The following is a 25,811-nucleotide window of genomic DNA, read 5'->3' as shown; positions in this document are numbered from 1 at the left end:
GTAGCAAGTATCAGCTTTAGCCATGAATGGGAATGTCGTCATCCCAAAATGTAGTATGTCCTCACATTCCCCAAAGCAGTTCCCATTGGTATGAGCTAGGGCCCTACTCGATGTAAACTTTTCTTGCTCATTGAGCCACATAGATTCCTTCACAGATCAGTGACTCCATCTGAATTTTATTTGAGCAACATATATTAACTGATGACTTTTCTCAGGGCCTCCTTCACCTCTTTGTTTCGCAGGCTGTAGATGAGGGGGTTGACCAGGGGAGTCAGGACTGTGTAGAAGACAGAGAATACTTTGTTCAGGGCTATCTGTGTATTGGTTTTTGGCAGCAGATACACAGTCATTAGGCTCCCATAGAAAACTGTAACCACAATGAGGTGAGAGGAGCAGGTGGAAAAGGCCTTTTGTCTCCCGGTGGTGGAAGGGATTCTCAGGATAGTAGCAATGATACAAACATAGGATGTCACAGTTAATAGAAATGGGCAAGGCGAGTCGAGGGAGGTGAGTATGAAAGCCACCAGTGTGATCGTGCTGGTGTCACTGCAGGAGAATTTTAGCATTGGAGAAAAATCGCAAAAGAAATGGTCAATTTCACTGGGGCCACAGAATGTTAATTGTGACATAAAACACATCATTATTACACAAGTTAGGAATCCGCTTATCCAAGACCCCCCTACTAGCTGGAGGCACAACCTGCTGTTCATCAGGGATGCATAATGCAGGGGTTTGCATATCGCTAAATATCGATCATAAGACATTGCTGCTAGGAGATAGCATTCTGTAGCTGCCAAAAAACCAAAGCAATACAACTGTGCAAAACAGCCACTGACAGAAATGGTTCTGTCTCCAGTCAGGAGACTGGCCAGCATCCTAGGCAGGATGGCGGAGGTGTAGCAGGTCTCCAGGCAGGACAAGTTCCCCAGGAAGAAGTACATGGGGGTGTGAAGGTGCTGATCAGCCACAACTAGCACAATGATGAGGATGTTCCCAGACATGGTCACAATGTAGATCACTAGGAAAACCAGGAAGAGAAGGATCTGCAGTTCAGGGAGATCCCCAAACCCCAGGAGGATGAATTCTGTGATGACCGTTCGATTGTCCTCTTCTGCTTTCTCTATGAGGTGCATCTAGGTACAAATAAAAATACTAAAACTCAGAGGTGGGACTTTCAAAGGCACAAACATCCCATCAACTTAAGCAAGGGCAGAAGGACAGATATCCAGAGGCATTTAGGCACCCAAAGTTGCAGATAGACGCCTAGTGGGATTTTCAACAGTATTTAGGCAACCTAGATTTTTAAAGCTATTTAGGTGCTGCGGCACTCAGCATCGCAATGCCCAAGCCTAACTCACTTTTTCCCAGATTTAGGCACCAAGGAGTTTTCATTCTATTGACAGCCAATGGGATTTAGACTCCTCCATGCCTATATCCCTTTTGAAAATGGAATTTAGGCTCCTCAATCAGTTAGGCATTGTTGCAACACTGAGCTCAGCAACCCCAAATAACTTCAAAAATCTGGGCCTGAGGGCTTTGCTGAATCAGGACCTTAATTCAAGCTAAGCAGAGCCTCAAAGGATCTGCTGTTCCTCAAAGGATGATAGCCACTGGGAAGTTTTAGACCACACTAAAAAGGTCAGCAGAGCTAAGAGTGAGTAAAGGAATTGCTTTAACAATAACGATCTTGCAGCCTTTCCTCACATGAATAAATCCACGAGGTCTAATTCTGATCTCACAAACTGTTTTTTTGCAATATTAACTTCTGCCAGAGATCCTCCCATTTTACAGCTGCCCAGGTGAGGTCAGAACCAGGAGCTGTAAATTCTGAGGACATGTACATCCTACATGCTATGTATTTTATTTTTAAATAACTGACTGGCTGCACTGAATATATATTATATTAATTATTAATTATTATTATTATTATTTTAATGGGAATTGGGGGTCCAAATTCCTTAAGTGGGATAGACAGAGGAGTAGGTGTGGTTGATCTACTTTGTAATCTGGAAGAACACTGCAAAGAGATGATACAGTGCTCAATGCCTCCCGACAGCTCCTGAGAGCTCTCAGCTGACACTCCGGTCAGTGGAGGAAAGGCTCTGCTGAAGACAGCCAGCAGCTACAGGGTCAGGAACATGCACAGAACTTCCACTTTATGGGAAAATCCAGAAGGACATTTTGAAAACAACTGAGGAAAGGAGTGAGAATCCATGTGAAAGAGGTGAGTTGTCAGGGAGACAGAAAGGCATGCAAGCCCTGTCTTAAGGGGTGGGGGATGGGAGATAAAAGCTATGAGAATTGCCCTGGGTACTGTTATGCTCACAGCATACAAACAGGGAAGTTAGATTAATACATCAAATACTCTCTCTGAAAGGTTGCAACGGAACATGACTTTATTGCATAAAATCCAAAACCCTAATGCACAAGAACCAAAACCTGAGAGAGAAAAAGCAGGCTGCTCCCTAGGGCAGAGACACCCAACTCACCCAACATTGCTCTAGGCTGGCTCTTTCCAGACTGACTGCTGAAAAACACTGATCTCATGCTTCCCTACAGAGCCCCCTGGTCTGCAAGCAGGACCAGGAGAACCCTTGAGAGTTTAAAGTGAGAGCATATAATTTTAACACAGTTTTCAACACACCACAGATGCCATAGAAAGAGACGGAAAGATACAGGCAAAGAGAGAGAGAGACCGACAGGCACAGAGAGACACACGCAGACAGACAGAGAGACATCAGACAGATAGAGGGAGATGTGTGAAACACCCCTATTTAACATTAGAGCTGACGGATTATTTTTCCTTCACAGAAATGTTTGACTTTTTGTGAAAAAAATTGACAATCAAAATGTTGTGGCTGAAAACTGAAAATTTTCCACCAGAAGCTGAAAGCTTTTGATTTTTGACCCAATATTTTTCAGTTTTTGGCTGAAAAGTTTTTGGGGTTTGGCCAATTTTTTTTTTTTTTTAATGAAAACATGCCATTTTCCAGGGAAAGCAGACACTTTTCATGAAAAATTCTCATTTAATTTGAAAACCCAATTTTCCATAACAAACAAAACAGTTTTGAGAAGAAATTTTCCAGAAGCTCTATTTATCATAAGAAATGTAACACATCCGAAAAGGCAATATAAAAAACCCTCTGCATTCCAATGTTAGAGAAATAAAGAGACAAATTAGTAATACACTAGATCAGTAATGTATCACTGTAACCAATTTCACTCAAACGATCACTGAAACACACCAAGTCAGCTGAAATGTGTCCAAGTTATCAGTTAACCAAGGCCTTGTCTACACTACGAAATTAGGTGGAATTTCTCGAAGTCGGTTTTGTAGAAGGTGTTTTTATACAGGCGATTGTGTGTGTCCCCAAACAAATGCTCTAAGTGCATGTAGTCGGCGGAGTGTGTCCACAGTCCCGAGGCAATTAGAGAAGGTGTATCAAGCCACAGCCTGGCCATGAGCCACCTGAGCACAAGAATTGATTTTCCTTATGGAATTACAGAGCAGCTGATTTCGCACAGACACACCCCTGGAACCCCGACCTGAGATATTCTATCTACTACCCAAGATCCATAAACCTGGAAATCCTGGGTGCCCCATCATCTCAGGCATTGGCACCCTGACAGCAGGATTGTCTGGCTATGTAGACTCCCTCCTCAGGCCCTACGCTACCAGCACTCCCAGCTACCTTCGAGACACCACTGACTTCCTGAGGAAACTACAATCCATCGGTGATCTTCCTGATAACACCATCCTGGCCACTATGGATGTAGAAGCCCTCTACACCAACATTCCACACAAAGATGGACTACAAGCCATCAAGAACACTATCCCCGATAATGTCACGGCTAACCTGGTGGCTCAACTTTGTGACTTTGTCCTTACCCATAACTATTTTACATTTGGGGACAATATATACCTTCAAATCAGTGGCACTGCTATGGGTACCCGCATGGCCCCACAGTATGCCAACATTTTTATGGCTGATTTAGAACAACGCTTCCTCAGCTCTCGTCCCCTAACGCCCCTACTCTACTTGCGCTATATTGATGACATCTTCATCATCTGGACCCATGGAAAAGAAGCCCTTGAGGAATTCCACCATGATTTCAACAATTTCCATCCCACCATCAACCTCAAGCTGGTCCAGTCCACACAAGAGATCCACTTCCTGGACACTACAGTGCTAATAAACGATGGCCACATAAACACTACCCTATACCGGAAACCTACTGACCGCTATTCCTACCTACATGCCTCCAGCTTTCACCCTGACCACACCACACGATCCACTGTCTACAGCCAAGCTCTGCGATACAACCGCATTTGCTCCAACCCCTCAGACAGAGACAAACACCTACAAGATCTCTATCAAGCATTCTTACAACTACAGTACCCACCTGCTGAAGTGAAGAAACAGACTGATAGAGCCAGAAGAGTTCCCAGAAGTCACCTACTACAGGACAGGCCTAACAAAGAAAATAACAGAACGCCACTAGCCATCACCTTCAGCCCCCAACTAAAACCTCTCCAACGCATTATCAAGGATCTACAACCTATCCTGAAGGACGACCCATCACTCTCACAGATCTTGGGAGACAGGCCAGTCCTTGCCTACAGACAGCCCCCCAACCTGAAGCGAATATTCACCAGCAACCACATGCCACACACCTGAACCACTAACCCAGGAACCTATCCTTGCAACAAAGTCCTTTGCCAACTGTGCCCACATATCTATTCAGGGGACACCATCACAGGGCCTAATAACATCAGCCACACTATCAGAGGCCCGTTCACCTGCACATCCACCAATGTGATATATGCCATCATGTGCCAGCAATGCCCCTCTGCCATGTACATTGGTCAAACTGGACAGTCTCTACGTAAAAGAGTAAATGGACACAAATCAGATGTCAAGAATTATAACATTCATAAACCAGTCGGAGAACACTTCAATCTCTCTGGTCACGCGATTACAGACATGAAAGTTGCGATATTACAACAGAAAAACTTCAGAAACAGACTTCAACAAGAGACTGGTGAATTGGAATTAATTTGCAAATTGGATACAATTAACTTAGGCTTGAATAGAGACTGGGAATGGTTGATTCATTATAAAAAGTAACCTATTTCCCCTTGTTTATTCCCCTCCCTCCCCCGCAACTGTTCCTCAGACGTTCTTGTTAAACCCTGGATTTGTGCTAGAAATGGCCCACCTTGATTATCATACACATTGTAAGGAGAGTGATCACTTTAGATAAGCTATTACCAGCAGGAGAGTGGGGTGGGGGGAGAGAAAACCTTTTGTAGTGATAAACACCCATTTTTTCATGGTCTGTGTGTATAAAAACATCTTCTGTGTTTTCCACAATATGCATCCGATGAAGTGAGCTGTAGCTCATGAAAGCTTATGCTCAAATAAATTGGATAGTCTCTAAGGTGCCACAAGTACTCCTTTTCTTTTTGCGAATACAGACTAACACGGCTGTTACTCTGAAATACTCACCCAGTCACTATATCTCATCCACAGCATAAAAAGGGGCTTGGAAAACAACAGTGGGCTGAAAAGCAAGGGCAAAATTTCATAGAGAGGACTCAAATGCAGGCAATCAAATAAACACTGAAACACCCTGTCTGGGACAGGATAGAATGGGAAATGCTCAGAAACCAAAAGAAAGAGAGATAGACAGACAAAGAGATAGATCCTTTGTATTTCAAGCGTTTTCCTAGTAGTACACTGCATGGTCTACAGTCCTTAATCAGCCTTCACTCAGTGAAAATTCCCATGCACCGAGAACAATGGAAGTGTGTTGGTTACAGACTGAGCAAAACCGTCGTATCTGAGCACCTCACAGTCCTTAATGTATTTATCCTCACAACGCCACAATGAGATTGGAAAAGGGTTTTGTGCCCATTGTACAGATGGAGAACTGAGGCCCAGAGGGCCAGGTTTGATAAGGTGCTTAGTGCCTAAAAATGCAGATCAGTGCCCAGTGAGATTTTACAAAGTCCTTGATCAGGCTCAGTGCCTAACTCCCATTGAAGCCAAAGGGAGTTAGGTGCCTAACCTGCTTAGATGCTTTTCAGCATTCCACCTGGTGCCCATCTACATCGTTTGGTGCCTCAACACCTTTAAAAATCTGGCCCTAAGCAATTCCCCCAAAGGCCCCCCCAGGGAGCCTGCAGGAGAGCAGAGAATTGACCCCAGGTGTCCAACATCCCAGATTAGCCCCCTATCCAAATCTATCCATAGCTATAGCTCACCACATTATTCAGGTTTCAGAGTAACAGTCGTGTTAGTCTGTATTCGCAAAAAGAAAAGGAGTACTTGTGGCACCTTAGAGTCTAACCAATTTATTTGAGCATAAGCTTTCGTGAGCTACAGCTCACTTCATCGGATGCATACTGTGGAAAGTGTAGAAGATCTTATTATATACACACAAAGCATGAAAAAATACCTCCTCCCACCCCACTCTCCTGCTGGTAATAGCTTATCTAAAGTGATCACTCTCCTTACAATGTGTATGATAATCAAGTTGGGCCATTTCCAGCACAAATCCAGGTCCTCTCACCCCCCCCCCCACACACAAACTCACTCTCCTGCTGGTAATAGCTTATCTAAAGTGACCACTCTCCTTACAATGTGTATGATAATCAAGGTGGGCCATTTCCAACACAAATCCAGGTTTTCTCACCACCACCCCCTTTTACACACACACAGACTCACTCTCCTGCTGGTAATAGCTTATCCAAAGTGACCACTCTCCCTACGTTGTGTATGATAATCAAGGTGGGCCATTTCCAGCACAAATCCAGGGTTTAACAAGAACGTCGGGGGGGGGGGGGGTAGGAAAAAACAAGGGGAAATAGGCTACCTTGCATAATGACTAAGCCACTCCCAGTCTCTATTCAAGCAATTACAAAATGATCTCTTATGACAGTGAGTTCCAGGAGACAAATACACATTGTGTAAAAAGAAAATCTTTCGTGTCTGAGTGTTAAAGGTGTTGCCTGTTAAGTTGATTGGGTGACTCTTGATTTGGAGGTGCACCTGATGGAGTTTCTCTGTCCCATTCATTAGTCCTTAATGTCCCGCATGTCCCACTTTGTTCATCTCCTCTTTAAATTAAACTCTCCGAGCCTTTTCTGAGGCTGGGATATTCAAAGGGACCTAAAGAAATTAGGCACAGTTGAAAATCAAGGGGATTTGGTCACCTGACTCCCTTGAAATTCCCAGTCCCATTAAACTCTGCCCATCCATGCATCTGCTTCTCTTCTCACCCTCTGCTCTGTTCCCAGCCCCATGCAGCAAATGGGAAAAGAAGAGACGCTCTCCTCCCCCAGCTCTGAGACAGCAGGTGCAGCTCAGGAGCCTGCATGCCAGAGCCAGCAGAGCGGGGCGTGAGCACACGCTCCTCATGCGAGTGCCTGAGACACTGAGAGTGCGACACTGACCAGCAGCGCAGCTGGGAAACTGCCTCTGCCCAGCGCCCTGCCCCGTGCACAAAGGGAACGCCCCGAACAGCCACACACAGACCCCTCTCCCTTTCCTTCCCTCCTCGGCGCCCTGAGACACACACTACCCCCGCTGCACTCTGCAGCCCAGCTGAAGCGTGAGAGTGTCTGGGCCTGGATTTCGTGCAGCACCCCTGGTGCAACAGAACAGCTGGAACTCAATGCTCCCAGCCACGCTCTGCAGTGTCGCAGCTCAGCCCTGTTAGGGGCAGGGCTGAGGCATATCAAGGGCAGAGTAGGAAGTGAGAGGGAGCAGGATATGCACAGCTGCGGTGTGCGCCTGAGAGAGGCTCATTCCCACTACGGCACCGTTTCCTCCCTACGTGAGATCCCCAGGATCTGACTAAGGGCTTGTCTAAATGGAGAGTCAGATCGTGGCAAGCTGGGGTGTGAATCTACAGCGCACTAGCCTGCCACGTACTAACACGCTGTGTGGACCCTGCTCCAGTGCACTAAACATTCCCACGTGCGCATTGACCTACCCCCATTTCAAACAGCACTCGGGCAAAGGCCACTAGGGGACTTTTAGTGCTTGATAGTGGGGTCCACGCAGCCCCTTACTGCACAGCAACCTACAGCACGGTAGATTTCCACCCCAGCTTGCCACGCACTAACTCCCTGTGTGGACAAACTCCAGGAAGTTCAGATTTACCTTTAATCCTCAGCAAGAAGTGGCGAGCTCTCTGTCGATGCCGAGTGGGTGTGGGGATCAGGATCTGGTTTCCACTTCCATGCTGCTCCCCTCCGTGTCTCCTGCTCTCAGAGCTTGTCTACAGGGTGGGGTAGTGCACTCAAGAGCAATGGGATTTCTAAAGGGCACCAACGTGTGGCTCGTGAACGGGCTCGTGTAGACTCTTGCTGGCGCCCACTGAAAGGTCCTTTGTGCACGACACGTTGGGACACTTTAGAATTAACACCCCGCTGTTGTGCACAAGCGCCCCATATGGACAAGCCCTCATTTGCTCTGCAAAGACATCTACCTTCTACTGCTGCACTGGGCTGGCTCTTGATTTCTTTCTTGATGCACACACCTGTGTATATTACAAGGGACCTGCATGCCTCCTGCTCTGGAGCCTTCCAGGGTTTATAGGGGAAAGCAGCCTCACGCTGGCTCAGGCAGCTGTTGGGATCTCCGCTGAGGCTGCTGCTAATGACCCTTTGAAAGTGCCCTCAGGAGGGAATTCAATGCTATGGTGCTTGTTAAGACAGTGTAAACACCAAGGCCATTGACGACTGAGGCCTGGTCTACACTACAGAGTTCGGTCGATGCAAGGCATTTTACGTTGACCTAACTATTGAAGCGTTTACACTTAAATTTCACTCCCGCCGACGTAACTGCCCCGCTACGCCGACTTAATAACCCCACCTCCACAAGCGGCATAGAGTCAAGGTCGATGTAGTTAGTGTCAATGTAAACACTGCGTTGCTTATGTCGACTGTTACTGGCTTTCAGGAGCCTTCCCGCAATGCCCCACACTGACGGTGCAATCCGTGCACATGCTGCTGATGAGATCATGCACCGCCGACACAAGGAGCAAAGTGCAGGCACGCACAAGTGATGTAATTACTGCGGCGGCTGTATGCCGATGTCAGTTAGGTCGACTTAATTTTGTGGTGTAGACATGTCCTGAGTTAGAGAAAAATGAGTTCCTTAGGATTTGGCCCGTAGAAGTTATTCTTTGCTGACCGTCTGGGCTAGATTGCCTATTCCGGGATGAATTAACAGGAGTGTTGTATGTAAGACCTGGGAGGTAATTTTTCTGCTCTACTCGGCACTGGTGAGGCCTCAGCTGGAGTAGTGTGTCCAGTGCTGGGCGCTGCACTTTAAGAGGGATGTGGAAAAATTAGACACAGTCCAGAGGAGAGCAACAAAAATGATAAAGAGCTTTAGAAAACCTGACCTGTGAGGAAAGGTAGAAAAAATCGGGGCTATTTAGTCTAGAGAAGAGAAGGTTAGGGGGGCTGTGATAACAGGCTTCAGAGCTGTACCAGGTTGTTAGAAAGAGGGTGATGATCCATTGTTCTCCATGTGCACCAAGGGTAGGACAAGAAGGAAACTAGAACAAAACATGCCGAGTAGAGGGGAGGAGCACTGTGGAATCACAGAGCAACTGTGTGGCCCAGTGGAGAAACCACTGGATTGAGACTATTCCCAGATCTGTGACTGACCTGTTGGATGGCCGTGGACAACTCACCTCACCTCTCTGTGCCTCAGTTCCCCATCTGTAAAATGGGGATAATGATGTCAAGCTCTTGGCGATCTGCTGATGAAAAGCACAATATAAAAACTAGGTCTTTTGATTATTACCGAGCCACAGTAGCACATCAACTGCAAACCTAGGGGCGAACGACAGCTGTCTAAACAGACAGTAACTCCCGCCAACAAACATTGCTCCTTCTGTTTAAAAAACTAGGAAATAAAATGTCACAAAAAACCTTTGTTAATGCAGAGTTAAGGTGCCCCGTGATAGCTAGGGCCCTTCCCAAAGGCTGAGTTCAACAAAACTCTGACTTCTGAGAACCACGAAATACAGAGAGAATGTGCCCACACAACACACAACACTTTAACACTGCCCTATTTGTGCGAAACCCCAAAATACCCACACCACACACTCCCACTCTACCGTGTCACTGCAGTGGGCAGGTGCTCCCTGCCCTGGCCCTATGTTCAAACACTGATCCCACTCCCCCAACAGAATACCACACTTGTAAAGTGTAACAGCCACTTCACACCCTTTTCCAGCCCCTGAGTTGCTGAAGACAGGGGAGAGTATTGTCACATTTTTCAAGACCACCTGGCGCACTCATGCCATCCCTGATGACGGGGGAAGAAGAGCTGTCAGGCTGTCTGGAGTGGCTGAAGAGCACGGGTACCAACCTCAGGGCAGACAGTTCAGAAGCAGGGCACAACCCCCACATTGGCTGTGAGTTCTAGACTCAGATTTCACCAACGAAGTATCAAGAGAGAACTCCTTAAGAACTACAACAACCTTAACATGGAGTCACAGACAGTCCCCTTGGGCACTCCAGTCTGTCTTGCCACCCAGGTGAGCCTGCCTTTGCAATAGATGGCCCCTTACACCAAAAATCACAATATTCAGGTTATTCCCAGTCCCAAAGGACCAGACACTTACCCCAGATCAATTGCACTTTAGATATTACACCAAAGATATTCTTGTAGCCAATCCTATAGTAAACTACCTAAGGATTTGTTAGCTAAGAAAAACAAACATATCTATTCAGGGGACACCATCCTCGGGCCTAATCACATCAGCCACACTATCAGAGGCTCGTTCACCTGCACATCTACCAATGTGATATATGCCATCATGTGCCAGCAATGCCCCTCTGCCATGTACATTGGTCAAACTGGACAGTCTCTACGTAAAAGAATAAATGGACATGAATCAGATGTCAAGAATTATAACATTCAAAAACCAGTCGGAGAACACTTCAATCTCTTTGGTCACTCGATTGCAGACCTAAAAGTGGCAATGCTTCAACAAAAAAACTTCAAAAACAGACTCCAACGAGAGAGTGCTGAATTGGAATTAATTTGCAAACTGGATACAATTAACTTAGGCTTGAATAAAGACTGGGAGTGGATGGGTCATTACACAAAGTAAAACTATTTCCCCATGTTTACTCCCCCCCAGTACTGTTCCTCACACGTTCTTGTCAACTGCTGGAAATGGCCCACCTTGATTATCACTACAAAATGTCCCCCCCCGCCAGCTCTCCTGTTGGTAATAGCTCACCTTACCTGATCACTCTTGTTACAGTGTGTATGGTAACACCCATTGTTTCATGTTCTCTATGTATATAAAATCTCCCCACTGTATTTTCCACTGCATGTATCCAGTGAAGTGAGCTGTAGCTCACAAAAGCTTATGCTCAAATAAATTTGTTAGTCTCTAAGGTGCCACAAGTACTCCTTTTCTTTCTACAAGGGAAGAGGCAATTCTTGATTTAGTCCCAAGTACAGCACAAGATCTGGTCCAGGTGGGTAAATATAGATGAACTGCTCAGTAACAGTGACCATAATGTAATTAAATATAAACTTCCTTGTAGGGGAAAACCCCCACAGTAGCATTTAACCTCAAAAAAGGAGAACTACACAAAAATGAGGAGGCTAGTTAAATGAAATTAAAAGGAACAGTCACAAGGGTGAAATGCCTGCCAACTGCATGGAGAGTATTTAAAAACACCATAATAGAGGCTCAAACTAAATTTACCCCCCCTCAAAAAAAAAGTAAAGAACACCAGAAAAATGGCTAACAGCAAAGTAAAAAAGGCAGTTAGAGACAAAAAGATATCTTTTTACAAATTGGAAGTCAAATACTACTGAGGAAAATAGAAAAGAGCATAAACTCTGGCAAGTCAAGCATAGAAGTATAAGTAAGTGAGGCTAAGAAAGAATCTGAAGAACAACTAGCTAAGGACACAAAAACTAAAAGCAATTTTTTTAAGTACATCAGAAGCAGGAAGCCTGACAAACAGTCAGTGGGGCCACTGGACAATCAAGGTGAGAAAGGAGCACTCAAGGAAAACAAGGCCATTGCGGAGAAGCTAAACAAATTCTTTGCATCAGTCTTTACTGCAGAGGGTGTGAGGGAGCTTCCCACACCTATGCTATTCTTTTTAGGTGACAAATCTGAGGAACTCTCCCAGATTGAGATGTCAATAGAGGAGGTTTGGGAACAAATTGATAAATTAAACAGTAATAAGTCATCAGCACCAGATGGTATTCACCCAGGAATTCTGAAGAAACTTATATGAAATTGCAGAACTAGTAACTGTGGTATGTAACCTAGCACTTAAATCAATCTCTGTACCAGATGAATGGAGGGTAACTAATGTAACACCGATTTTTAAAAAAGGCTTCAGAGGCAATCCTGACAATTACAGGCTGGGAAGCCTAACTTCAGTACCAGGCAAATTGGTTGAAACTATAGTCAAGAACTGAATGATCAGACACACAGATGAACACAACGTGTTGGGGGAAGAACCAACACAGCTTTTGTAAAGGGAAATCATGCCCCCCCAATCTATTAGAATTCTTCGCGGGTGTCAACAAACATGTGGAAAAGGGTGATCCAGTGGATATAGTGTACTTGGACTGTCAGAAAGGCTTTGACAAGGTCCCTCACCAAAGGCTCTCAAACAAAGCAAGCAGAGAGGGGATAAGAGGGAAGGTCCTCCCATGGATCAGTAACTGGTTAAAAAGATAGGAAACTACGGGTAGGAATAAAAGTCAATCTTCACAATGGGGAGCTGTAAATTATGGTTCCTCCCAAAGATCTGTACTGGGACCAGTGTTGCTCAACATATTCATAAATGATCTGGGAAAAGGGGTAAATAGTGAAGTGGCAACATTTGCAGATGAGAGAAAATTACTCAAGAAAGTGAAGTCCAAAGCTAGGAAGGTGCATAGGAATCTGCCCCCAGAAAAGTCTGGAGAAGCAGCTGATAAGTAGTTGAGAAACTGAAGGGCAAGGTCCCTGAAAAAACAATGAGTTCTCAGAGAGAGAGAGAAAGAGAGAGAAAGACAGGAAGCGAGAAGGTGAGGGACAGACAGAGGATGAGTAACAAAGGAGATCTCACAAAACTGGGTGACTGGACAACAAAATGGCAGATGAAATTAATATTGATAAGTGCAAAGCAATGCACACTGGAAAACATAATCCCAATTATGCATACAAAGTGATGGGGTCTAAATTAGCTGTATCACTGAAGAAAGATCTTGGAGTCATTGTGGATAGTTTCCTGAAAACATCTGCTCCACATGCAGCAGCAGTCAAAAAAGCGAATGACGTTAGGAACCTTTAGGAAAATGGTAGATAATAAACCAGTAAATATCTTACTGCCTCTCTATAAATCCATGGTACGCCCACACCTTGAATACTGCGTGCAGATGTGGTCGCCCCCTCTCAAAAAAGAGATATTGGAATTGGAAAAGGTGCAGAGAAGGGCAACAAAAATGATGAGGGGCATGGAACAGCTTCCGTATGAGGAGAGATTAAAAAGACTGGGACTGTTCAGCTTGGAAAAGAGACGACTAAGGGGGGATAGGAGAGAGGTCTATAAAACTATGACTGGTGTGGAGGAAGTGAGTAAGGAAGTGTTATTTATCCCTTCACATAAAACAAGAACCAGGGGTCACCCAATGAAATGAATAGGCAGCAGGTTTAACACACACATACGGAAGTTCTTCTTCACACAACACACAGTCAAGCTGTAGAATTCATTGCCAGGGGATGCTGTGAAGGCCAAAAGTATAACTGGGTTCAAAAAAGAATTAGATCAGTTTATGGAGGACAGGTCTATCCATAGCTGTTAGCCAAGATGGTCAAGGACACAACCCCCATGCTCTTGGTGTTCCTAAACCTCTGACTGTCAGAAGCAGGGACTGGATGACAGGGGATGGATCAGTCAATAAGTTCCCTGTTCTGTTCATTCCCTCTGAAGCATCTGACACCGGCCACTGCCAGAGACAGGACACTGGGCTAGATGGACCATTAGTCTGACTCAGAGTGGCCATTCTTGTGAGGTTACACTGTTTTAAAAAGTAACACAGCATCAATTCTCCTATGGAGGGAACCCAGAGGATCACCGGCAGCAGTCCCAAGGGAGATCCCAACAGCAGCGGCAAGGGCCAGGGGCTGGCTGCTTTCCCTGATAAATACTGCAAGAATCCAGAGCAGGAGACATTAAGGGTTTGTGTGATGCCAACAATCAACCCAGGCAGCGAGAGATGCCCATCCCAGCAGTCATAGGCAGGTGTCTGCCCATGAACTGGGACAAGAAGGCTGACTAACACCAGACCCAGTCACTGGCGACGGGGAGCTCGCTGCTTCATGCGAAGGTTTGAAGGTAAGTGTCACTAGCCTCGGGGCAAATCCTCAGGTCCTTGTCCATATGCAGCCCTTGTTCTGAGACACCCCCCTTGGACAGTGTCCGCACACGCAGGGAGCTCTGCCAGAGTAAGGACTTCAGAGTCGGTTTCTTTGTGGTTCACAGCTAGAAAAACTGATGAATCAGAACAGAGACCCAGCTATCATCTCTGCCCTTACACATCCCTCTGTCTGTCCTCCCCTCACCGTCTTGCTTGCTGGCTGGCTGTCCCCATCTCTCTCTCCCTGACAAATCATTGTTTTCTCAGGGACCTTGGCCTTCAGTTTCTCAGCTACTTATCAGCTGCCTCTCCAGACTTTTCTGGGAGGCAGATACCTGTGCACCATCCCAGCCCAATCCTCAGATGCTTTATGTCTCATGCTGAGTATTTCCTCCCTGCATTTCTGTGGGATTTGAGGGCCCTCAGCATTTCTTGGGCAGTATTGAGCACCCCACAGAAAAAGGGTGTACATTAGAAATGAACTGAATGGAGACTGGATTCCTTACAGATTAGGAAACTTTGCCCAAGCATTTACTGCTCTACCTTAATTTTTTTCCAGAGGATGGGTACTACAGCGGTTAGGGCACCAGCCTGTGACTTAGAAGACCTGGGGTCTCTTCTCTGATCAGCCGCAGCCTCTTTGTATGACCTTGGATAGTCACTCAGTCAATAATTAACATTTAACATTAATCAATAATAGCGGGCAATTCATTATAAGCAGTTTCAGTGTTTCTGGACTAGTCACTAATGGGACATGAATGAGAGGAATCTGAATAAGCATCTACTCCAAGGGGCGGTTTCATCTGTGCCTTGGGCACGGCCATTGGCAGAGTCACTTTCCCGTCTGTGCTGTTGGTCATTGTCACTCCCTCATCGCAGGCACTGACCTGGTGCAATCTCATTCCTGCCCTTCTCTGGGGAAGCTCATGTGTCTGACCCTCGCCCCCATCACATTGTTAAGCTGGAGCTCAGACTACAGTGGGCAAGTAACTCATCTTCAGCTCCCAGCATGATGCTGCGGGGCAAGGGCTGATGCGATCCATGGCTGCATGAACAGGGGAGCAGGGAGGGCATGTCACCTCTGTAAAGAGCACTGGTGACACCGATTCTGGAATACCATGGGCAGCGCTGGGGTGCACATTTTAAAACTGATGTTGAAAGATTGGTGAGGGAGCAGAAAAGAGCCATAAAAACGATTTTCTCCAGCTCTCAAATATCTTCCAGTGAGAGAGAGACTTATAGAGCTCAATGTGTTCAGTTTATCAACGAGGAGACAGAGGTGATTTGATCACAGCGTATCAGTACCTTCCTGGGGAGAAAACACTGGTTATCAAAGGGCTCTTTCGTCGAACAGGGAAAGGCCCAGCTAGAACCAAAGGCTGGAAACTAAAGCCAGACACATTTCAATGAGAAATAAGGCACAGTTTGTTGGCAATGGGTGTGATTATCCATTGGAACAAACTACCAAGGGAAATGACGGATTCTCATCTCCTGATATGTTCAAATCAAGACTGGCTGCCTTGCTGGAAGGTGCGTCTTAGCCAAACAAGTTACTGAGCTCAGTGCAGGGGTAACGGGGGAAATTCTGTGGTTATGGTTAAGCAGGAGCTCAGACTGGATGATCTAATGACTCATAGACTTTAAGGCCAGAAGGGCCCGTCATGATCATCTAGTCTGACCTCCTGCACATCACAGGCCACAGAACCTCATCCACCCACTCCTGTAATAGACCCCAAACCTCTGGCTGAGTTACTGAAGTCCTCAAATCATGGTTTAAAGACTTCAAGTGACAGAGAATCCACCATTCACACTAGTTTAATCTGGCAAGTGACCTTTGCCCCATGCTGCAGAGGAAGGCGAAAAACCCCCCAGGGTCTCTGCCAATCTGACCTGAGGAAAAATTCCTTCCCGAGCCCAAATATAGCAATCAGCTAGACCCTGAGCATGTGGGCTAAACCCACCAAGCAGATACCTGGGAAAGAATTCTCTGTAGTAACTCAGAGCCCTCCCCATCTCGTGCCCCATCACCAGCCACTGGAGATATTTGGTGCTATCAGTTGCAGATCGGCTACATGCTATTGTAGTCAATCTCATCATACCACTCCCTCCATAAACTTGTCAAGCTCAGTCTTGAAGCCAGTTAGGTTTTTTGCCACCACTGCTCCCCTTGGAAGGCTGTTCCAGAACTTCACTCTTGTGATGGTTAGAAACCTTCATCTAATTTCAAGCATAATCTTGTTGATGGCCAGTTTGTATCCATTTGTTCTTGTGTCCACATTGGTACTTAATTTAAATAACTACTCTCCCTCCTTGGTGTTTATCCCTCTGATGTATTTGTAGAGAGCAATCATATCTCCCCTCAGCGTTCTTTTGTTTAGGCTAAACAAGCTAAGCTCTTTGAGTTTCCTCTCATAAGATAGGTTCTCTATGCCTTGGATCATCCTAGTAGCCCATCTCTGCACCTGTTCCACTTTGAATTCATCTTTCTTAAACATGGGAGACCAGAACTGCACATAGTATTCCAGGTGAGGTCTCACCAGTGCCTTGTATGATGGTACTACCACTTCCCTCTCTCTACTGGAAATACCTCACCTGATGCATCCTAGGACTGCATTAGTCTTTTTCACGGCCGCATCACATTAGCAGCTCATGGCCATCCTGTGATCAACCAATACATCCAGATCTTTTTCCTCCTCTGTCGCTTCCAACTGATACGTCCCCAGTTTATAGCAAAAATTCTTGTTGTTAGTTCCTAAATGCATGACCTTGCACTCTGCGCTATTAAATTTCATCCCATTTCTAGTACTCCAGTTTTCAAGGTCATCCAGATCTTCTTGTTTGATATTCTGGTCTTCCTCCACATTGGCAATACCTCCCAACTTTGTGTCATCTGCAAATTTTATTAGCACACTCCCACTTTTTGTGCCAAGGTCAGTAATAAAAATGTTAAATAAGATTGGTCCCAAGACCGATCCTGGATGAACTCCACTAGCAACCTCCCTCCAGCCTGACAGTTCATCTTTCAGTATGACCCATTGTAGTCTCCCCTTTAATCAGTTCCTTCTTCACCTTTCAATTCTCATATTAATCCCGATCTTCTCCAATTTAACTAATAATTTCCCATGTGGAACTGTATCAAATGCTTTACTGAAATCCAGGTAGGTTAAATCTACTGCAATTCCTTTGTCTAGAAAATCACTTATCTTCTCAAAGAAAGAGATCATGTTGGTCTGGCACAATTTACCTTTTGTAAAACCAAGCTTATTTTATCCCAATTACTGTTTACCTCTATGTCCTTAAGTACTTTCTCTTTCAAAATTTGTTCTAAGATCTTGCATACAATTGGGGTCAAATTAACAAATCTGTAGTTTCCTGGCTCACTTTTTTCGCCTTTTTTAAATATAGGCAGTATATTTGCAATTCTCCAATCCTAGGATATGATCCCCAAGTTTACACGTTCATTAAATCCTTGCTATTGGGCTTGCAATTTCATGTGCCAATTCCCTTAATATTCTTGGATGGAGATTATCCAGGGACCCTGATTTAGTCCCATTAAACTGTTTGAGTTTAGCTTCCACCTTGGACGTGGTAATTTCAACTTCCATATCCTCGTTCCCATTAGCCACCCTGCCACTACCCCTAAGCTCTTCATTAGCCTCATTAAAAACTGAGGCAAAGTATTTGTTTAGGTGTTAGGCCATGCCTAGATTATCTTTTATCTCCACCCTCAGTGCTTAGTGGTCCCATTTCTTCTTTCCTTCTTTTCTTCTTATTTATATGGCTATAGAACCTTTTACTACTGGTTTTAATTCCCTTTGCAAGTTCCAACTCCGCTTGCCTTTTGGCATGTTCAGTTTATCCCAACACTTTCTGACCTCCATGAGGTAGCTTTCTTTGCTGAACCATCCCATCTTCCATTCCTTGCAGGCTTTCTGCTTTCTCTTAATCACATGTTGAGAAGCTTGCTCATCTGGGCTGGTCTGCAACCCTTCCTTATGAATTTTTTCCCCTTGCTTCAGATGCCGGCTTCAGATAGCTTCTGCAACTTCTACAAAGTAATTCCAAGCCTCCTCCACATTAAGATTCTGAAGTTCTTCGCGCCAGTCCACTTGCCAAATAATTCCCTTAATTTTTTTTAAGTTAGCCCTTTTGAAATCAAACACCCTAGTTGCAGATCGAGTTTTGTTTATCCTTCCATTTAGTTGAAACTCAATTAGCTCATGATCACTTGAACCAAGGTTGTCCCCTACAACCAGTTCTTCTATGAGGTCCTCATTGTTCACCCATACCAAATCTCAAATGGCATCACCTCTTGTTGGTTCAGCAACTATTTGGTGAAGAAATCTGTCAGCAATCACATCCAGGAAAATCTGGGCCCTACTATTATTAGTTTCAGAGTGGTAGCCCTGTTACTCTGTATCAGCAAAAACAATGAGGAGTCCCTGTGGCATCTTAAAGACTAACATATTTATTTGGGCATAAGCTTTCATGGGCTAAAATCCACTTCATCAGATGCATGGAGTGAAAAATACAGTAAGCAGAATATATATTCTAGCACATGAAAAGATAGGAGTTGCCTTACCAAGTGGTGGGTCAGTGCTAACAAGCCAATTCAATTAAGGTGGAAGTGGCCTATTCTCAATAGTTGACAAGAAGGGGTGAATACCAAGGGAAGGAAAATTACTGTTGTCGTGCCAACAAGGCCAATGCAATCAAGGTGGCCCATTTCCAACAGTTGACAAGAAGGTGTGAGTATCAGCAGAGGGAAAATTACTTTTTGCAGCACTTGTCCTCCAATCTATATGTGGGAAATCAAAGTCTCCCTTAATCACACAATTCACAGTAGTATTTGTTTCATTACAAACATTAACAAAAGGTCTCTATCCATATCGGATCCTGGTGGTCTGTAGCAGACTCCAAGATTATCCTGGGAGAACCTCCAGAAGCTTTCTTCCCCAAAGTGATTTTAGCCGAAACAGACTCTGTCTTATCGATTCCAACACTTCTAATTTCTTTACAGTCTACCTCATCATTAATATACAATGCTGCTCCACCACCTTTGCCTTTATTTCTGTCTTTCCTGAACAGCACATACCCATCAATACCTGTACTCCAGTCATGATTATTATTCTACCATGTTTCTGTTATCCCTATAATATCTGGTTTCGCTTCCAGCACCAGTAGTTCTAGTTAATCCATTTTGTCACCCAGGCTCCTTGCATTGGTGTACAAACATCTTATCTGTTGCTGCTTGGCTTTGCCCACATTCCTTGCCTGATCGGGTACAGTTATTCTTCTTCCAGTGTCACCTATCTGACTGGTATCAGCACTATCCTTCCTCTTAATGTCCATTCTCCGACCCACTGTGGCTCCTTTCTCCTTTCTGACTTGATTTTCCGCCCTCTCAATCTTAGAATCAGGCGTGGAGATTACATGAGCATCTCCCCCAAGTTTCTAGTTTAAAGCTCTTTTAATCAGTTGTGCCAACCTCCATCCCCAAATAGTCCCTTTTGGTCTTAAATCTAAGAATCAATTAATGAAAAAAGTTGGGGTATGGGGCAGAAGAGGGGCAAGTTAACTGGGTGACAGCTCTTTGGGGTGTGGGGAATCTCTCTGAAGTGAAGAAGTTTCTCTGTTGTGAGAGAATATAAACCCAGCTCTCAGTTTGCAGCGGGAACTCTTATGGGATCAAAAGATGGAAATCTATCTAATTTCATGGTACAGCCAAATCTTTCGATGTTCATTACTTGTCACGATCACAAGATGCAGCTCATGGAGAAAGGAGATGCGGAAAATCAAACAGATGTGACAGAATTCATCCTCCTGGGGTTTGGGGATCTCCCTGAACTGCAGATCCTTCTCTTTCTGGTTTTCCTGGTGATCTATATTGGGACCATGGCAGGGAACTTCCTCATCATTGCTCTAGTTGTGACTGATCTGCACCTTCACACCCCCATGTACTTCTTCCTGGGGAACTTGTCCTGCCTGGAGATCTGCTACACTTCTGCCCTCCTGCCCAGGATGCTGGCCAGTCTCCTGACTGGGGACAGAACCATTTCGGTGGGGGGCTGCATGACACAGTTTTTTTTCTTTTGTTTTCTAACAACTACAGAGTGTTCTCTCCTGGCAGCGATGTCTTATGATCAGTATTTAGCCATATGTAAACCACTGCACTATGGAACCTGTATGAATGGCAAGTTGTGCCTCCAGCTAGCAGCTGGGTGTTGGATAAGTGGATTTCTACCTTGTACAATCATGCTGCGTTTTATGTCACAATTAATTTTCTGTGGCCCCAATGTAATGGACCATTTCTTTTGTGATCTCACCCCAATGCTGAAGCTCTCCTGCAGTGACACCAGCCAGATTATGCTGGTTCTTTACATATTTTCCTTCCCAGATGCAGTTTCCCCATTTCTATTAACCTTGACATCCTGTGTTTGTATCGTTAGCACCATCCTGAGAATCCCTTCCACCACCGGGAGGCAAAAGGCCTTTTCCACTTGCTTCTCTCACCTCATCATGGTAACACTTTTCTATGGGACCATAATGATTGTCTACATGCTACCGAAATCCAGCAACCTGAGAGCCCTGAACAAAGTGTTCTCTGTCTGCTACACAGTCCTGACTCCCCTGGCCAATCCCCTCATCTACAGCCTGAGAAACAGAGAGGTCAAGGAGGCCCTGAGAAAAGCTGTCAGGAAATGTCTGGCCCTCACAAAGAAGTCAGACTAGTTGAATGAAATGAGGATCAATCAATCTGGTTTCTATTGTGAAAGAAGGAGGGTCTAAGTGGGCCCTGATACAGAAATGCACGTGCACACACACACACACACACATAAATTGAAGAGTGATACAGATGGTTGGAATTTTGCAGGGGGAGGAGGGGAGAGAAGATTTTGACTTTTCATCAAAATAACTGAAACCTGAAAAATGAAATTTTTTTTTGCTTTTTGGCAACTGACATCTGAAAACTTTCAGATGGAAACTGTAAAAAAAAAAATAAAAAAAAAGTCATGCACTGTTGTGGCTGTGTTGGTCCCAGAATATTACAAAGACAAGCTGTGACCCTCTGTACCTCAAAATAGCACCCTGGACCCCCCTATTCACCACTGGTATAGGAGGATGCTGTGTTTGTGTTTGGTACAAAGTGTGCCTTGGGAGGGATCATCTGAGAAGTCTGGATGTGCTGAACATTAGTATCCTGCTGAATTGTGGGTACTATCATTGTATGTGATGTTATGAAGAATTGCTAAATGTGTTACTGAAATATAGTGAGGTTGGTTGATGGGCACAGCTGGCCTTTCAGTAACAACAAAGGGGCATCCATCACTGGCCAGACAGGCGTTGATGGCCCATCAAGAAGAATCCACTCTCCCAGAGACTCCTCAGAGGGCAGGTACACAATGGGTACTGCCCGACCCCACCTCACAGCAAGGATCTTTCTAGCACCTGGAGAGAAAGTAGAAGGAGGGTCAATGACATCATAGAATCACAGAATCATAGAATATCAGGGTTGGAAGGGACCTCAGGAGGTCATCTAGTCCAACCCCCTGCTCAAAGCAGGACCGATCCCCAATTAAATCATCCCAGCCAGGGCTTTGTCAAGCCTGACCTTAAAAACTTCTAAGGAAGGAGATTCCACCACCTCCCTTGGTAACGCATTCCAGTGTTTCACCACCCTCCTAGTGAAAAAGTTTTTCCTAATATCTCCCCCACTGTAACTTTAGACCATTACTCCTTGTTCTGTCATCTGCTACCACTGAGAACAGTCTAGATCCATCCTCTTTGGAACCCCCTTTCAGGTAGTTGAAAGCAGCTATCAAATCCCCTCTCATTCTTCTCTTCCGCAGACTAAACAACCCCAGTTCCCTCAGCCTCTCCTCGTAAGTCATGTGTTCCAGTCCCCTAATCATTTTTGTTGCCCTTCGCTGGACTCTTTCCAATTTTTCCACATCCTTCTTGTAGTGTGGGGCCCAAAACTGGACACAGTACTCCAGATGAGGCCTCACCAGTGTCGAATAGAGGGGAACGATCACGTCCCTCGATCTGCTGGCAATGCCCCTACTTATACATCCCAAAATGCCATTGGCCTTCTTGGCAACAAGGGCACACTGTTGACTCATATCCAGCTTCTCCTCCACTGTAACCCCTAGGTCCTTTTCTGCAGAACAGCTGCCTAGCCATTCGGTCCCTAGTCTGTAGCGGTGCATGGGATTCTTCCGTCCTAAGTGCAGGACTCTGCACTTGTCCTTGTTGAACCTCATCAGATTTCTTTTGGCCAAATCCTCCAATTTGTCTAGGTCCCTCTGTATCCTATCCCTACCCTCCAGCATATCTACCTCTCCTCCCAGTTTAGTGTCATCTGCAAACTTGCTGAGGGTGCAATCCACACCATCCTCCAGATCATTTATGAAGATATTGAACAAAACCGGCCCCAGGACCGACCCCTGGGGGACTCCACTTGATACCGGCTGCCAACTAGACATGGAGCCATTGATCACTACCCATTGAGCCCGACAATCTAGCCAGCTTTCTATCCACCTTATAGTCCATTCATCCAGCCCATACTTCTTTAACTTGCTGGCAAAAATACTGTGGGAGACAGTGTCAAAAGCTTTGCTAAAGTCAAGGAACAACACGTCCACTGCTTTCCCTTCATCCACAGAGCCAGTTATCTCGTCATAGAAGGCAATTAGATTAGTCAGGCATGACTTTCCCTTGGTGAATCCATGCTGACTGTTCCTGATCACTTTCCTCTCCTCTAAGTGCTTCAGAATTGATTCCTTGAGGACCTGCTCCATGATTTTTCCAGGGACTGAGGTGAGGCTGACTGGCCTGTAGTTCCCTGGATCCTCCTTCTTCCCTTTTTTAAAGATGGGCTCTACATTCGCCTTTTTCCAGTCATCTGGGACCTCCCCCGATTGCCATGAGTTTTCAAAGATAATGGCTAATGGCTCTGCAATCACATCCGCCAATTCCTTTAGCACCCTCGGATGCAACGCATCCGGCCCCATGGACTTGTGCATGTCCAGCTTTTCTAAATAGTCCCGAACCACTTCTTTCTCCACAGAGGGCTGGTCACCTTCTCCCCATTCTGTGCTGCCCAGTGCAGTAGTCTGGGAGTTGACCTTGTTCGTGAAGACAGAGGCAAAAAAAAAGCATTGAGTACATTAGCTTTTTCCATATCCTCTGTCACTAGGTTGCCTCCCTCATTCAGTAAGGGGCCCACACTTTCCTTGACTTTCTTCTTCTTGCTAACATACCTGAAGAAACCCTTCTTGTTACTCTTACCATCTCTTGCTAGCTGCAACTCCAGGTGTGATTTGGCCTTCCTGATTTCACTCCTGCAAGCCCGAGCAATATTTTTATACTCATCCCTGGTCATTTGTCCAATCTTCCACTTCTTGAAGCTTCTTTTTGTATTTAAGAGCAGCAAGGATTTCACTGTTAAGCCAAGCTGGTCGCCTGCCATATTTACTATTCTTTCTACACATCAGGATGGTTTGCCCCTGTAACCTCAATAAGGATTCTTTAAAATACAGCCAGCTCTCCTGGACTCCTTTCCCCCTCATGTTATTCTCCCAGGGGATCCTGCCCATCAGTTCCCTGAGGGAGTCAAAGTCTGCTTTTCTGAAATCCAGGGTCTGTATTCTGCTGCTCTCCTTTCTTCCTTGTGTTAGGATCCTGAACTCGACCATCTCATGGTCACTGCCTCCCAGGTTCCCATCCACTTTTGCTTCCCCTACCAATTCTTCCCGGTTTGTGAGCAGCAGGTCAAGAAGAGCTCTGCCCCTAGTTGGTTCCTCCAGCACTTGCACCAGGAAATTGTCCCCTACACTTTCCAAAAACTTCCTGGATTGTCTGTGCACCGCTGTATTGCTCTCCCAGCAGATATCAGGGTGATTGAAGTCTCCCATGAGAACCAGGGCCTGTGATCTAGTAACTTCTGCGAGTTGCTGGAAGAAAGCCTCGTCCACCTCATTCCCCTGGTCTGGCGGTCTATAGTAGACTCCCATCACGACATCACCCTTGTTGCTCACACTTCTAAACTTAATCCAGAGACTCTCAGGTTTTTCTGCAGTTTCATACTTGAGCTCTGAGCAGTCATACTGATCCCTTGCATACAGTGTAACTCCCCCACCTTTTCTGCACTTCCTGTCCTTCCTGAACAGCTTATATCCAGTGCACAGTGTAAGACGGTATGTTTCTAAGGTGCAAGGCTGGGGTTATTGACTGGTGCCTCTCTCTGTATAATTCATGACTGGCTTGGAGAACATTCATGCAATTTAACTGGGTGTGGGTCTCCGCAAGGTGATGGCTGAGTGATCACAGCACCTGGAGGGGTTTGCTGCTTATCACTGGCATAGTATTGTGAGAGACAGCCCAGGCTGGAGAGTTAAGGGGACACAGCGGTCCCACAGCTCCAGGTTGTACCCCAGGGATCCCATCACACAAGGCGGGTGAGGTAAAATCTTTTATTGGACCATCTTCTGCTGGTGAGAGACTCAAGCTTAGATAGAAGAGCTCTTCTTCAGGACTTGGAAATGTACTCAGTGTGTCAGCTAAATACAAGGTGGAACAATTTGTTTAACATAAGTAGTTAACATATTTCAAGGGACTGCTATAGAGTGATCTCTTGGTGAAAAGTGTTCACCCAAAGGTGATACAGTGTTTGTCTTTTATCATTTTTCTGTGTCCGTTCATTTGAAAGCATAGTGATTGTCTGGTTTCACCCACATAGCTGTTGTCTGGGCATTTGATTCACTGGATGAGGTACACCACATGTCATGATAGGCACAGATAGGACCCATGGATCTTGAAAGGTGTGTTGGGGGAAGTATTGCTCATTGTAGCAGAGGAGATATGTCTGCTGCTTTTGCATCTGTTGTTCTGGTAGGGTCTGATGCGGCTTTGAGTTGGTGAGTCCTGATCTGTGGGGAACTTGCTTCTGATGGTGAGGTTGGAAAGGATGGGGGGTTGTTTGAAAGCCAGAAATGGGGGTTCAGGAAAGATTTCTTTCAGAATGTGATCCCCATCGAGTGTGGATTGTAATTGTTTAATGATACTTTTCACAAAGCCTTCGCTCTACATCTGACCTCTCGGTCCTCATTCTCAAAAGAAATCTGCACAACCCTGTCAAAAGATGAGCTTGGGAACTTAAATTCATAACTTTGCAAGACACTAAAAATCATGAACCAAATAGAGACACTAGATTTATGGCTTCTTACAACAAACTGTAACCAACTAACCCCCCCCCCCCCGCCCCCCCCCCCCACACAACTGCATTTCCTACCCTCCCTCCCATGACTGGGGGTGTGTGTGTCATAACCATAAGGGTAGCCTAAAATTCCTCCTTACCTGTAAGGAGGAACCTGGTTGGCACTTGACCAAAGGAAC

At 45.4% G+C, this 25,811-nt stretch overlaps 3 protein-coding genes across 4 annotated transcripts in view; 1 reads left to right on the top strand and 2 right to left on the bottom strand.

Annotated features, from left to right (window-relative positions):
* LOC102945825 (zinc finger protein 436) overlaps positions 1–25,811 on the bottom strand; it is a 1,196,575-nt gene that overhangs the window by 680,644 nt on the left and 490,120 nt on the right. The window lies entirely within an intron of this gene.
* LOC102939751 (olfactory receptor 2AP1) lies at positions 195–1,139 on the bottom strand. Its single transcript, XM_007067167.3, has one exon. It carries the CDS (start codon positions 1,131–1,133, stop codon positions 195–197), a length of 939 nt encoding a protein of 312 aa, XP_007067229.2. The 5' UTR covers positions 1,134–1,139.
* LOC119567497 (olfactory receptor 10A7-like) lies at positions 20,178–21,220 on the top strand. Its single transcript, XM_037913632.1, has one exon. The coding sequence runs from the start codon at positions 20,178–20,180 to the stop codon at positions 21,144–21,146; it is 969 nt and encodes a 322-aa protein (XP_037769560.1). The 3' UTR covers positions 21,147–21,220.

The sequence above is a fragment of the Chelonia mydas genome, chromosome 14 (genome assembly GCF_015237465.2).
Source record: "Chelonia mydas isolate rCheMyd1 chromosome 14, rCheMyd1.pri.v2, whole genome shotgun sequence".
Classification (NCBI taxonomy): Eukaryota; Metazoa; Chordata; order Testudines; family Cheloniidae; genus Chelonia; species Chelonia mydas.
Note: the sequence above shows the minus strand (reverse complement) of the source record. Positions and strands in the feature narration are given on the sequence as shown.